Raw genomic sequence first — 16,488 nt, forward strand, 5'->3', positions numbered from 1 at the left:
CCTTTTAAAATATCCTACATGGTAAAGAGAAGGAAATATTAAACTTAAGTGAACTTACATATTTTCCAAAAGATTTCATGGAAATTTTAATAGAAGTTCTCCTAGATTTCTAATAGAGGTTCTAGATACCCTGAAAACTACAGAAAATTTCATGAGTAAGACTTGTTAGGACAATGGATCTGATATAGAGGAAAGAAGATGTCCTCTTTTTGTAAAATGAATTTTAGCCTCATTGGGACAAATCGTAAGACCTCATTAAGTATGGGTTTTAATGCCTGTAAAATGGGACAACAGCATTATTTTTAGCTACTTCATGGAGATACTGTATATAAATGGGAACTCACGCTTATTTTGTCAGCTTCATGAAGTTAGAGATGATAAAGTGGAATTATGAACATGAAAATAGCTTAGAAATTTCAAAAATGCATTAATAGTAGAGTTTATAATATCTTTCATATTTAGAATGTGTCCTCCAAAGTTTTTATTTGATTTTACATTATATTGATTCTTCACTTATTGCTTCTAGTGTAAAAGTCATTCCATAATTTAATTTTAAATTCCAGTGTAATTTTCATTATAGTTTTCTTAGTCCCTGATCTGTTATTTTTCAAGATGTCCCCAAAATATTGTCTTTTCAAGGTGTTTTCTTTTTTTTGTTTTGTTACAATGAAACGTGTAACTACCCACTTGCCATACAAGCACATACTCCTCAGTGGTATTAATTATACAACAATCACCGCTATCTGCTTCTGAATTTTTCATCACCTTTAACAAGAACTCAGGAGCCTTGAAGCAGGACTTTTCCACTCTACACTCAATGCTATCAAGTCTGTCACGATTCCCTCATGGTGACCCTGGGGGACAGAGGAGCAGAGCTGCCCTTGTGGGTTCCTGAGATGGTAAGTATTTATGAGAATAGAAAGCCTCTTCTTGCTCCAGTTCCCATTCCTAGTATCCCACTACAAAACCCTAGCATTGTACAACTTCTACTGGCATACAAAGCAATTTACAAATACCATGCCTTGGGTCAAGGTCACAGACAAGTGGTGGTGGGTATCAGATGTCCTCCCGGTTCTGTAAGTGACCTCGTCTTGCTGATGATTTCCTGATGGGGTCCCTTTCCTTTCCTGTCTTGGCGTCATATCAGAGTGTGAGTACATTGCCAAAAAAGGAGATCTCAAAATAGTACTCCTATATGTGCTTCAAATAGTTTTCTGGTTTAGTTCTTCCATGTAGATCTTTGATCCATTTTGATCTAAGTTTCATATATGGTGTGACGGATGAGTCCAGATTTTTTTTTAAATGAGGGGACTCAGTTGTCCCAGCACCATTTTTTTTGGGAAAACACTTCTTTCTTTCCCTCATTGGATAGATTTAGGATTTTTGTTGAAATTAGTTTTCCCTAACTGTATGGCTTTACTTCCAGCCTTTCAATTCTATTCCTTAGGTCCGTGTAGCTATCATTATGCCCGTACCAGATTTTTTGATCACTGAAGCTTTACAGCATGTTTTGAAACCAGGAAATGGGAGTCTCCCTACTTTATTGATCATACTCAAGATTGCTTTGACTGTCTGGGGCTTCTTGCAGTTTCACATACATTTGAGAGTTGACTTTTCTGTTTCTGCAAAGCAGGTTGATGCAGCTTTGATAAGGACTTGTAGGGACTGCATTGAATAAGTAGAACACTTTGAGTAATATTGATATTTAAATTACAATAAGTCTTATCTATTTATTTAGCTTAGTTAAGTTTCCTTTTCAAATTGTTTATTGTTGCTATATAAAAATAAATTTCATTTCTGAGTGTTGATCATGGACCCTGCACTTTGGCGAGCTAATTGATGAGCTCTAGTAAATTTTACTTATGGATTCTTTGATCTTTTCTATACACACCTACTCCTCACTAACTGACTACTATTGCATTAGACAATCTTTTGCATTTATGACAATAGTAAAAAGAAATCTATGTATTTTGCACATGAACGACACAGCTTGACCGTAACAAATGCCAGCATCCGAGCTGAGAGTGTCATGGGCTGTGACGAATGTGTGTCAACTGGACATTGTCATGATTCTCCCTAGTTTGGCAGTTATGGAATGATGCAATTTGGCAGTGATATAATGATAATAGTTATCCTCTATTTTTAGTGACCTTATGTGGTCATCCTCCATTTTTGCATAATGCTTATTTTCACATTATAACCTGATCTTTGAACTTAACCATTTCAATAAGTGAGGCATGAGTGTATAGAATCATATCATCTGTGAAGGGGAATAGTTTTACCTCTTTATTCCCAATTTAAATCATTTTCATCTTGCCTAATTTCTCTAAGGCAGTAGTTCTCAACCTTCCTAGTGCTGTGACCCTTTAGTACAGTTCCTCATGTTGTGGTGATCCCCCCCAACCATAAAATTATTTTCCTTGCCACTTCATAACTGCAATTTTGCTACCGTTATGAATCGGGTGGCCCCTGTGAAAGGATCGTTCGACCCCCAAAGGGGTTGTAACCTACAGTTTGAGAACCGCTGCTCTAAGACTTCCTCTGCAAACAGCACGTGAGAAATTGGGCACCCTTGCCCTGTCTCTAATAATAAGGAGAAATCTGTGAAACTGTCTCATTTGAGTGTGACGTTACCTTGAGTTTTGTTTTTTAATATAAATTTCCTTTATCATAATAAAGAAGAACCCTCCTTTTTTTTTTTGCTAGTTGTTGAGAGTTTTTATTATAAAAGGTGTTGTGTTTTCTCAAGTGCCTTTTCCTGCCATTTGAGGTAATCTGTGGTTATTCTCTCTTCCCTTATTAATATGATGTAATATATGCATTGCTTTTCTGAAATAAATCCCACTTTGAAAGATGTGCAATCCTCTTATTATTTGATTTAGCTTGCTGGTATTTTATGAAGGATTTTTTTTCTTCTCTTGCCATATTTTGTTTGGCTCTGGAACCAGGGTAATGCTAATCTCATAAAAAGAGTTAGAAGGTGTTAAATTATCTCTCATGTATTATTTCAAAGTCAGTCTGGGGCTTCCTATCTCTTCTTTCTGCTGCTATACACTAGGCTTCTGTAGTCCTCGGTGCATGATAAAGGATACCACGTGTGGTAGAAGCACTTCTCCAGAGAAGTTGAGTTCTACAGCACGAGGAAAGAAATACAGGGCTTGCTAAGACACGTAGCTTCCATGACAAACATTATAAAGATTAAGAAGAAAAATAGTAAGATTGTAGAACATACATGATATATGACCTACACAAATAATCTACAAATGATGAAATATGACAGACTAACAATTACAAGGTCTTATCTCACCAATTACTAAGGTACATAAGTGGTGAAATTTTAAAGAATATGCGTATGCATCACCCAACACATATTTGGGCAGTGTCTAATGGCATATACCTCTGATGGCATATACCTCTGGAGTCCAATAGGCTTGCTTTTGCCTTGTTGGGTTTTTTGGTTTTGATTTTTAAGGGAAATGGCTCGCCTTTTACTTATCATTTCCTCCTAATAATATCAAAAACCATCATGACCAAACTACCGTCTCCTGTAAGCACAGGGGGGATACAGACAGGCGTATGGCGGCTGAGGACATCATCCAGGGTGTGGGCTCTTGGGCCTCGGTTGGCAGGCAGTTGGTGGCAGTGAGGGGGACGTGAGCTGCTCCTCTTGCTTGGGCAAATGAAACAGCAGGCAGGGTTGGACATACTTCCTACCCTCTTCACTTGCCTCCTCTTGCTCCACTCCCATCATCGCCCTTTGGGCCACTGCCACGTCCCCTTCCTCCAGTCTCCACCAGCAGCTCTGGCAGCAACAGCAATGCCAGGGCACCTCCTGGAAGGTTTTAGCCTGGGGTTTACACCACCTCTAAACCTCATAATGACTCCGTTCACAGAACATATTGCAGACAGTAAGCAACACACATCTGTACTCATAAACCTATACACTCTGAAATCGTTTTTGGCAAAAGAGATGGAAATAAAAACTATGATTTTTTTCCCCCTCTGAGCAGAGCACAGTCTGATACAAATGTAATAAAAATGTATAACTCAGAAAACCATCAATAGATTGCTGTGAACATTTAGTGTACAACTTGAAAGATAGGTAGCATATAGTTTACCTAGTAATTAGCTGTCCTAATTAACCAGGATTCTTAAAATGCTATACATAAATTTATCAGGATCTTTTGGACAAATTTTAGATTAGTTGACATTTGCATATCTTAGCTAAACAGTTTCAAGACAATCGAACAGTGACTTGGGGATAAGACCCCCTGAAGTTTTCAAAGCAATCTATTCATCAATCCTGGGGAAAAAAAGACCTGTTCATTAGTTTGTTTATTAATATTGAAAACAATAATTTATTAATATTGAAAATTAAGGAATTTTCATTGCTTCCAAGAAGAGTAAGTTTAAGTAAAAATTAATGGATACTGAAATCATCCTTTCTGGTTTCAGGGGGCCTAGTCAACTAGCTATGGGAGAAATATGGGGCTTTCAACTCCCATTATACACAGTTACAGTCTCAGAAACCCACAGGGGCAGTTCTACCCTCTCCAATAGGGTCACTGTGAGTCCGCATCCATCCACTCAATGGCAGAGTGAGAGAGTGAGTGAGTGAGTGAACTATCTATTTTAAAGGTTAGTTTAAGGTGCTGCTGAAACATTCTTTATTTTCTACCATGCATAGACTTGTAACCAAATTTAACAAGATGGACTTTAGTGTCGTGGATAGAATTCTTTATGTTTTCATCATGTAAAACTTAAAATTTATTTGACACAACAAAAATATTTATAATAAAAACTAAAATGCATCCCTGAAATATTTGAGTAAAGACATTACAAAGGAGAAAAACAAAGAACAACAACATAAACTACAATAAAAAAACCCAAAGAAAGCAAGAGAGGAAAATAAGTGTGTCAAGGTAAAAGCCAAAAACAATTCATTAGAACGCAGAAGAGTTAAACTAACGAATAAACCTAAGCGTTTGGTGTTTGTAGGGAAAACGAAATAATTAAACCTCAGGCAAGTGTAGTTAATGAACACAGAAAATACAAGTTCATACTACTGAAGTGAGAAAGGTGATAACAGCACTAGGGCACACAAGTAAAGTGGTCTAAGTAGATAGTGTCCTACACTATAATGATAGATTTTGTAATCGGGCTGAAAGTTAGAATTTTCTAGGAAAATACAAGTTAGCCATACTGATGCAAAACATTGAACATCTGAATAGAAAAAAAAAGATTTTTTTTTTAAGTGAGGCAAAAAGAGATGGGCTCAGATTTTTTTCAGCTATTTATTTCAAAATGTTCTGCGGCATGGAACGTATGGGCTCTTTTCCTCATTTGTTTAACAAAACTAGCATAAGCCTGTATCAAAATGTGAGCAACATAAACTCACAATAAATTACATACTGGGTAAAAATATAATTAGATATTTATCAAATGAAAATAAATCAGTAAGAATTAGAAGAGTCCCACTCAAAACCGAATAAAACTCCTTGATAAACAGTATACATGTACACATGGCCCATAAACATAAGAGATTGAAAGCGAGTAATGAACTTAAGATAAAGTCCCATTTTAGCCCATCTGATTTAATAAAGAATGGAGCTCTGGTGATGTAGTGGCTTATGTGTTGGACTACAGGAAGCTGTAAGGTCTGTGGTTCAAACCCACCAGCTTCTCTGTCCTGTTGGGTCACCATGTGCAGGAATCAACCCAATGACAGTGAATCTGAAGGGGAGTTTGCATTAATGGAGAATAAACTAATTAACATCATACCAAATATAGGTGGAGATGTACAAGACCTTTTATATCTTGGTAGTAAAAATATAATACTTTTTGGAGATTGTTTTGATGATGTAGATATGAAAGTATTTTCTTGGATTAGACTGAATACCCCTTTGATGTGTAGTCAATGTTTAATGTGGCCTTCCACACCATAATCCTGTATGTGATGTATTATAAATTCTGGTCTCTCTGGCTGTCGCTGTAATCTCATTTTATAGGGAGCTGTCGTTATGCTAATGGGCAGGATAAAGGTAGGGTTAAGACATCACCTTAGTAGAGGCTGTGAACCTAGCCACCGCTCTTTCTTTTTGTGGGGTGTGGTCTGCTGAATGACAAAAACCACATATCCATAGAAGTCATTCCTCTGCGCAGAAGAGGCATCTCAGAAACACAGAGATAAATCCCAAGACCATCAGAAGAGCCACCCGTGAAGCGCTTTCAAGGCCTGTGCCTGAAGAGGCAGGCTGAGACCAGAGGTACCAGAGACTATAGCAGGGAGACCACAGGAGAAAGCAGAGAAGCCAGGCCAAAACCAGAGGCTGAGACAAGACCAAGAGATGGAACAGAAGAGCCGCACAGGTGGTGTGAAACTACGAGGAGAGCAGCAAGCTGGATTTCTGGCCAGCACAAGCCAATGCACCCAGTGATTGAGAGGCTGAGGACCAGAGAGATTTGGCTGCTGGGTTGGACAGGTCTGCTGTAGACAATGACTGTACCCTTATTGTTACAGATCCTGACTTGTGTTAACCTGTTAACTTCCCTAGTGAAGCCCCCAGACTGATCAGTTTTGCCTGTAAATTCTGCGTGGCAATTACAATGGATTATCAAACCCAGTATAGCTATGGGGTGCTGTGCAGGGATAGTTGGTTCAGAACAGGATAAAGAGGGAGGGACCGTGGAGGCATGTCTCACCTCTCTGCCTCGTGGCAGCAGAGAAGCCAAAGGCATTCAGATATGATCCTCCATGCCATTTTTCCACCCTGACTCAGAAAGCTTACCTTATGTACTCGAGTATAAGCCAACCCGAATAACAGCCAAGGCACCTAATTTTACCACAAAAACTGCATTTTAAAAAATGTGCTGAAAAACTCAGCTTAGACATGAGTAAATACGGCAATACGTAGGGATGTATTTGCAAAAATACATAACAATTGGGAATTGATCAAATATGAGGCAAAGAGGTACTCATCTATTCAGAGTTGCACAGTGTATATGATAATATTGGAAATGTTCAATGCCCCTAGAGAACTTTTCCAGTAGAAGAAGCATTAAAGGGGACCCTAGTAAGCTTATACAGTCATCCAAAATCAGGTAGGTTATTTATTGACTTGGAAATGTCCTTAATATATTCAGAGAGATAAATTAAAAAGCCAGTTACAAAAAAATATCATAACATTGTGAATGAGGGGGAGTGCAGAGTGGGACCCAGGGCCCATCCGGGGGAAATTGGACATCCCCTTGCAGAAGGGCTGCGAGGAGGTGAGGAGCAAATCGGAGTCAGTGTAGTAACTATGAGATATGCAATGTTCCTCTGATTATTAAATGCTTCCTCCCCCCAACTACCATGATCCCAGTTCTACCTTACATATCCGGCTGGACCGGAGGATGTGCACTGGCACAGATAGGATCTGGAAATACAGTGAACCCAGGACAGATGAACCGCCAGGACCAGTGGAGAGAGTGGCGATGGCGGGAAGGTGGAGGGAAGGTGAGGGAGAAAGGGGGAACAAATGAGAAGGTCTACATATGGCCTCCTCTCTGGGGGACTGACAGCGGAGAAGTGGGTGAGGGAGACGTCGGATGGGGTAAGACATGATAAAATAATAATAATTTATAAATTGTCAAGGGTTCAGGGGGAGAGGGGAGCGGGGAGCGGAGAGGGAGGGGAAAAATGAGCTGACACCAAGGGCTCGGGTGGAAAGTGGGTGTTGTGAGAATGATGAAGTCAACATATGTACTGATGTGCAGGACACACATGTATGTACGGATTGTGATGAGTTGTATGAGCCCCTGATAAAATGATTATTTATTTTTTTTTAAAATGATGTCATCATCATTTTCGACAGCAAGCTCGCGAGAGAGCAGAGCCGACGCGGTTTTCGTGGCTATCGTCTTTGCGGAAGCAAATCATGGAGTCTTTTTCCGGTGTGACTGCCGGGTGGGTTTGAACTGCCGAACTTTTGATTGCAGCTGAGCCTCAACCGTTTGTGCCACCAGAGTTCCTAGTATATCAAACCAACTGCCTTAATCTTCATGCATCTTTATGAAATCGGACTACCATATCTTTCTTCCACAGAGCAGCTGGTGGGTTTGAACCATGGACCTTGCAGGTAGCGGTCCAAAGTTTAACCCCCTTCACTCTCAGGGTGACTTCTACATAATAGTACAGATAGAAAAGTACCCATTCCATAACTGGGTGAATTAGATGGATACCACACTAATATCAGTGGTCATTTTTAATACTAAAATGTAATGTTTTTCTTTTTATAATTTATAGCTTCTTTGATTCCTTCTTAAAATATCTATATTTCTAGATGGACAGATTAGGGCATTTTCTTTCATTATCGGTGATGAACAACTGTTTTTTGTTTGGAATTTTTTTTCTCCCAAATTGTTATAGACTGGTACTTTTAAAAATAAAGTACGTGCAGTGAAAATAATGTGTGTCTTTGTTTTTTAATGAAGTAAAAATAAGAATACACTCACTCACTATTGTCATGGTTAGACTCCAAGTGCTTATGCAAAAATTGGCATTATTTGAAAATGATGGATAATCGCATCTCAATATGAAATGGAGAGTTTCTGCATCCTTACATAACCGCCAAATCACATCACACAACTGCCAAGCTACTGGGAATCAGGTCCCGGTCAAATGGGTACCTTAGCAATCGTAGTCAACATTTCTATCGCCCAGCACCTCAGCGTTCATTGCTGTCAATTCTTTCTGCTGTTGTAAATGTGATTTGCCGGAGAACAAAATGCTACCAACGTGAGGGGAGGTGTATCTAGATAGGATCTTCCAAGTCTGTAACTTTGGGGCTTGAATTTTTACACTTAGCATCATTCCATGGGAATTTATTCAAGTTGTTTTTGTATTAATAGGTAATTCCTTTTCATAACCTAGTACTACTCCAAGGTATTGATGTGCTACACCTTGTTTAAACATCTACCTATTTGCTTTCAGCTTTGCACTATTACAAATTAAATTACCGCTGACATTGAGTGTGGTATTTCGTGTAAATAAAAGCCTTTATTTCTCTGTAATAAACGCCAGGAGCTCAATTTCTGAGTCATATGGTAACCATGTTTAGTTTTGTAATAAATTGCCATATTTGTTTCCACAGTTGCTGTACTATTTTAACATTCTCACTAAAAATATGTAAGTGATCAAATGTCTCTGTACACTTACCCAGGAAAGACTTGGCCTTATGACTATTTGAAAAACTTTTTAGCCATTATGCTAGCTATCCAGTGATATTTCTCTATGCTCTTAATTTACATTCCCCCACCCCACCCTCTGGATCATAAACACTGGACTAAGAACCAAAAGATTGAAAGTTCAAACTCACCAACTGCTTAAACAGAGAGAGATGAGGCTGTCTACTCCTGTAAAGATTCATAATTTCAGAAACCCTATATAGGGTTGCTGTGATTCAGAATTGATTTGAGGGCACTGGGTCTTGTTTTTAATAACTAATGAAGAAGTTGCAGTGGTGCAGCAGTTAAAGCACTTGGCTGCTACCTTATAGGTTGGCAGTTCGAAACCAGCAGCCACTCCTCAAGATAAGAGTTGTGGCAGTTCTCTTGTGTAAACATTTGCTGCAATAGAAACTCTGTAAGGCAGTTCTACTCTGTCCTGTAGGGCTGCTATGAGTCAGAAGGGGATTCATGGCAGGGGCTTGGGTTCAGGTTTGGGAATAGTCACTAATGCTGAACATTCCGTGTGCTTATTTGCCTTCTGTGTATCCTCTTAATTATTTGTTCCTATTTGTCCCCTGTTGGGGTTTTTCGTGTGGTTTTTGTTTTGTCTTTAACTTAACTTCTACTTTTATTCCATTATTTTCAGAGAATACACTCTACATGATTTGAATTCTTATTTGTTGAGGTTAGTTCCCTGGCCCAGAATACGATCTATATTAGTGTAACTTTTCCGTGGATGTTTGACAAAAATGTGTAGTCTACTCTTGCTGGCTAGAGTGGTCTATATTTGTCAATTGGCTCCTGTAGGTTGATTTTGTTGTTCGGGTTTTATTTATTTTTATTATTTTTCTGTCTGGCACGTCTGTCATTTGCTGAGAGGGGTTATTGAAGTCCTCAGTTGTAATTGTAGAAATATTATTTTTTAATGAATAAGAGTATGTTTTCAAATTGAAAACCTATTTAAAAGAACAAAATGTGGAAAATCAGTGTAGATCCTATATATATATATGTCTATGTTTGCGCATGTATATACAGTATATTTTTATTATGATTCAGAAACATGAAAAATGTATAGATGGAAACCTGCCAAAAATTAATAGTAGTATTATATAGTGATAAGGTGATAAGTAGCTTTCCTCGCACTTTAGATTTTTATTTTTCAAAAACCTTGAAGAATTATTGAGTGGAGGATGATATATTGTTTTACTTGTAGACATTGAATAACTCAAATAAGGCCACATGTTCAGTATTTATTGTTCTGTTCTAGAAGCCCTCCAGAGACCACTCAAAATAATTCCCCAGGAACATACAATAATGTAATAAGGAAACACATATTGGCAATATCAATCTTGCTATTAATAATTATATGTAAAGAAAGCCGTTTGGTGGGTATGTTTTTAAGAATGGCACTCACAATGTAATATTTAATATTGAGGGTTTTTTCTGCTCATATTGAGTTTTGCATTATTTTTTGGTTGGTGTTTCTACACAAACCGTAAGATCCCCTTGTACTGCAATTTTTAAAAGTCTTTCTAAGCAAGTCTACATGTGCCTGTAGTTTTGCCCTTTACTGCAGTGCATTTTATAATGATTTGCCCTATTGCAAAGCTTTTTTTCAAAGATGTACTGCTTTGACACAGCAAATAAGACATTTTTTGATAAAATCAGTAAAGTTCTCAGTCATTCGGCACTTAATTGGTAAACTAAGATTGCCACAAATATCCATGCAACCTGCACAGCAGGCTCTTTGCTTTCTTCTTTAAATGTGAAATGAACTTTTTAAAATCTTTCACTGCAATCTTTAATAGTTTGGTTTCATGGAATATTCTCTTTAGTGCGCTTAGATTGATCAATTTTATGCCTTTTCTGGCCTGGAGTCTCCTGGAAATAGAAAATATTGCAGGTGTTAGGAGATCAGCCATTTATTCTTTACTTTATCTTGCAGTTCATAGATTAAACTTTGATTATTTATTATTATTAAATCTTAAGGTCAGCCTCCTGTCATGAATGATAGGAATGTCCTCCTGGAAGCGATTCCCTGACTGGCCTCTCTGCCGTAGAAAGGAGGCTGTCCATGCCTGTGCTTTAGAGAATAACTTGCAAAGGAAGGTCAAAGACAGCACATAATGGTTTTGACTTCTTTGATCTTGATTTGTTTGAGAGTTTATTTAAAGATTCCATAAAATACAGACGCTTCAACTTAGAGCATTTAAAACTTGGCTGGGTGGTAATGCTTATTTCATTCAGAGTATCCAATTAAACAAGTCAAACATGTTACTGCTATGAGATATTAATGGAACTAGACAGTTTCTACTCATTTTTATTTCCATGGAATCAGAGTTTGTAAAGAGATAGGCCACACAAAAGCTTTGTTTCTGAGATGTCACTTTTCAGACTTTTGTGGCTCTGTATAGAACTGAGAGAAGAGGTAATGCGGTCGGTCCTAAGCTGACATGTTCAGACCATAATGCTTCATATAAACAGATTTTTAAAGATTAGTTTATGATCACAATAACATTTACAAGGTCAGATACTTAGGAACAATAGCTCAACCTCTGTTATATGCTTTACCTATTATCAGTGTTGCCCTTTTATCAGTTAATCTTTATGAAAGCATCCAAACTTAACATTGATTGAAGTCTTCACTCCCCACCAAAGTAATAAACAATTGAAAAGCTCTATGTACAGAATTTCTCTGTAGTATCTATCAGGAAGCTCCAACATTTTCAAAAGTTTATGGAAAATGAAATTAAATGATAATATAATGTTCCTACGAACTTGTTAAAATCCTTTTATAAATCATATTTTCTGAGAACCTTTATAAGAGTAAAGGCCCTTTATAAGTTAACACTCTCTTGTTCGTGTAATAATTTGAGAAGAAAGCCCTGGTGTTTGACTATGTACATAGTTTTGAAAGAGAAACAAGGAATAGGTTATATGTCTATTATAGAGCTTTTAAAATTAACACCAAAGAAAACAGGCAAGAAATAGAAAGTAGAGAAAGCAGATAATTACAGATAAACTAAAATATAGCCAAATTATCTTTAAAAGACCTGTTTAACACAAATTAAAATGTGAACACAGAAATTTTTACTTGGCACATAATAAACACTTAACAAATATTTACTGAGTTGATGAATCAAGTGCCAATTCTCAACTGTGTGATTGGTAGAGTTTTAAAAATGATGTGAACCTTCAGAATACATAGCGCAGCCAAGCAAACATGATAGCATCAGATAACTTGCAATTCAAGCTAGCAGTATTAAATATCAATATCCCAATCTTTTAATTGATGGCTTCTGGGTAAATTAAGAAAGGAAATACATTTTGCAACCGACTATAAAGAAATTCAAACCCATTACTTATGAGTCGATTCAGATCTGTAACAACCCTATTGGACAGAGTAGAACTGTAGTAGTCATATAATTTTATGTCAACTTGCTATGTAAAACTGTAGGAGTGAAGTCTAGCCTGTCAACCAGGTCACAGAATGATGGTACCTCCTTATGGGCATGGCCTTCTCATAAGGGGGCCCTGGGAACTTTCCTCTCGATCCTCTGCCTTTACCCTTCTGCTGGCCAGCCACTCTGAGACCTGAGAGACCCCTGTGCCACTGGATCCACACAACCTTGCATCGACCAGCTTGCGATCTTCCTGCATTCTGCACCATTGCATGCGGCTGCGTGTGTCTGAAGGGGGACTTATGAACTAGTATCAGACTTACGGGCTTGAGTGGACAGGGCTGGGATGTTTTCCTGATATATAAAGCTTCTTGATATAATACTCTTTCGTACACATACATGAGAGTGTCACTGAATTGGTTTCTCTAGTCAACCCGGATTAACACATGCCCCAAAGGGTTTTCTTGGCTCTGATCTTTACGGAAGACCCCAGGTTCAAATTGCCAGCTTTTTGGTTACCAAAGAAGCACTTAACCACAGCACGATCCAAACTCCTTCCTGACAGGATATAGGCATCTTTAAATGACTTTATAAATAATAATTGACAATGATATTAATATAAATGGTCATCCAGTCTCAAGAATTAATCGATAAAAGGAGAATTTATTTAAATTATGTCACTTTGAACAAGGAGCATTAAGAATACAAGAAATTGTATGCTAAAGTATCATATAAATAGGCATTAAATCCAAATATTGCGATCCTCTATTGATAAAACTTCTCCTTCTCCACCACCACGCCTCCCCACCCCACGCACACACATCCTGATATATACACAAAAGAGCAAAGGAAGGGAGAGAAGAAAGGGGGAATGAATACATTAAATAAAGTCGCTAACCAAATGGTGAGGTCCCTACAGCTCCATCAGCCTTTAATACAAGACACTTCATGGCAAGAAAGTAACTGGTCCATCTTGTCATATTATTGACACTTAATGTTTAGTGTTGCCCCATAAATTTAATTATTTTTGTCCTGTCCCGTTTATCTATGGTGCCCAGAAACCATTGGCTTCCTGGAATTTTTATTAAGAATTCCACATTCTTGCCATGTTTTTCAGATACGGTGGCCTCTGCCAATAAATTCTAATAAATTTCCACTTCTTTCCTTTCAATAACATCCTAGAGAATATGATTCAAACTGAAATTCATCACTGATCATGTTAATGGCTCCTATGAGTTTACTTCCAATACCCCTTATTACATTAAATCACATTTGATAGTGTGCTAGATCATTGCTCAGCTGGGTTTTCAGAAAAGCACTGGTATTTAGTAAGATTTATACCTGGTTTTCTGCTAATATCTTTGCTTACTGTGTGCTTTATATTTAAAATAGATATTGTTCGCAAATAGCACTCCTTTAAAATCTATTATGATACTTTTAAAAACAATGTACAGGGAACAACCTACTGAAAAGTGTGTTGCTTGTTTTATATTATGGTCAAATAATAACAAACAGGAACAATGTATTTAATTTATAATTAAAATATTAATATTTTAGCTGTTTTCTAGAAAAGTGTGTGCAGGTGTATATATATATAATTCTTGAAAGATAAAGAATATGCAAGAATATTAAGAAAAATACTGTATTTTTTTTTAAGCTTTGCAGCAAAGGAGCAGTTTTGGGCAAACCATTTGAAGCATCTGCAGGAGATATAGCCAGTGTGGCCAGTTTCATTGAGACAAAGCTTGTTACCTGCTACCTGCGAATGAGGAAGCCTGACCTTGCTCTGAATCATGCACACAGGTAAGAGGAAATACTTCATAATACAAAAGGAACTTCTAGATGGTATAAACAGGCCAGGACTCAGCGACTGAGAAAATAGTTGAGATTCTAACTAATAACTGAAAGGTGGCACCTGGAAGCTTCTCAGGGGGAAAAAGGCCCCACTTATCTACTCCCAAAAGAAATATTCTGGAATATACGGAGAACCTTGAATGGGAATCACCTTGACAGCAACTGGTTTGGGTTTCTTTCTAGAGTTTTTGGTTTTGCATTTGTGTTTAATAACCCCAAGTAAGAGAAGATCCTATTAGGATCTGTGGAATCCAGTTCCATTTCGTTTCAATCCACAGGAGGGACAACAACAGCAAAGCATTTGTTCATCATTCACTTTATGTTAAGCTTGACAATTATGGGAACTTTATAGGGGATCGTATAACATAATGGGGAAAAAAATAGGCAAAAAACCAGCTATTCATAATACAGGGTATAATTAAAAAATAGATACTTATAATAGCAAAGTGCTGTGGGAAGAAACGAAGAAAGAATGAGGCAGGGAGGTCAGGGAGGGGTTCCTGAAGGGAAAGAGGACTTCCCAAGCTGCAGAGGAGATAGGGAGCGTAGAAGGGAATTCCGATGGAGGCGTGATCCAAGATGTGAACGGTTGTGGCCCACGTAGTGATGACGTAGCTAATTCAAAGGGTGCTGCACAAGAGGGGTACCCTAGCTGTTCGAAGGTGGACAACATTTTATGACCCACAAGTTTTCTTTGCCATATTTCTAGTGCTTCTCAGAACTCTGTCTTCCATGACGCTACCCACTGGCTTCCGTGGGTCACTCAAACCCATCGTGTCTGCTGCTAAAATGCATCTCTCTTGTGCGCTCTGCCCTCATGAGACTGTTCTCCTCATGCACCACCATCAGTTTTAATCTGCAGGATACACACATTAATTATGGAATACCTCTTAATTCTTTCTTCCCAATTAGGATGCCTCCTATTCTCCCTGAATGATTTCCAGGAATTTATCTGGAACACTTGTGCTGCCTAGTTTCCAACCTCACACCTGTCCTTCTATTGGCAGAGCCAATAGCAACCTGAAGACAGATCACCTGCTTTGTTACAGAGCCCCTGGGGAACACAATGATCAGTTCTATGAAGATGCTTTATGTAAGCGGAAGGCCTGCCAGCACGGTAAAAATAATTCACAACCCCGCATCCACTCGGATCTGAAAGTTCCATCCAGGTTCTTCACAGCCCTTGGGACCCTAAGTGGGTTTGTGCTTGACATCAAGGAGCTGCAGACAGCAACAGGCCTTTGAAATTCACAAGTTAGCCTGCCTAGAAACCAAACCAAAAGTCTCCTGTTTAAGAAAACGATGGAACCTAAGACAGAGTCCCTTTGACACCAAAAGACAAGTCTCCCGTCTGTATCTATTATCTGCACACATTTCACGCAATCAGATTTTCCACACACACCCCAGGCCCTATGGCCTTGTCGAGGAATTCTCCTGCATTTCCATTGGAAAGAAGCACTATTTGGAAAGGGGATGTACATTTCAATAGGTTAAAATATTGGAATTTCTGTGATATTTGAATAACTTGTGAGCCTGCTGGGGAAAATGTTTGAAGTTGGGACTCTTTCAGAAAACTAATGTATACGCATATGTGAACAATAATGAGGTGTGAGGACGAAACGTAATGCTATCTCACGTTCTCCCTGGCTTTTTCAGCCTGTGAAAGAAACACCACCATGGCGTACATCTCAACAACGATCTGAGTATCAGAACGCTTTAATCTGTTTTCTAATGTGCTTTAATAATAATGGATTCCAAGTGTCATGTCAAAATTCAATACAACGTTATAAAAATAAGTAATGTGAATGATAAATCCAGAGACTCCACGCTAATCCAAATATAGGAACCATACTGTGCTACAATTCTTAAAGTTACAAACATCAGTTTCCGTAGGCTCATGCTTTAGACTGAAAAGACTTGTATTTTTTTTTAAATCAATTTATTGGGGCTCATAAAATTCATCACAATACATAGATCAATTGTGTAAAGCACATCTATACATTTGTTTCCCTCATCATTCCCA

At 38.1% G+C, this 16,488-nt stretch overlaps 1 protein-coding gene across 1 annotated transcript in view; it reads left to right on the forward strand.

The window, feature by feature from the left end:
• Positions 1-16,488, forward strand: part of SPATA16 (spermatogenesis associated 16) — a 407,618-nt gene that overhangs the window by 145,762 nt on the left and 245,368 nt on the right. The window contains exon 4 of the mRNA XM_004708583.2: positions 14,269-14,414. Coding sequence (XP_004708640.1) covers positions 14,269-14,414 — 146 coding nt within the window. The remainder of the gene's footprint in view (positions 1-14,268; positions 14,415-16,488) is intronic.

The sequence above is a fragment of the Echinops telfairi genome, unplaced genomic scaffold (genome assembly GCF_000313985.2).
Source record: "Echinops telfairi isolate 266 unplaced genomic scaffold, ASM31398v2 ScPeMD7_4225;HRSCAF=4972, whole genome shotgun sequence".
Lineage (NCBI taxonomy): Eukaryota > Metazoa > Chordata > Mammalia > Afrosoricida > Tenrecidae > Echinops > Echinops telfairi.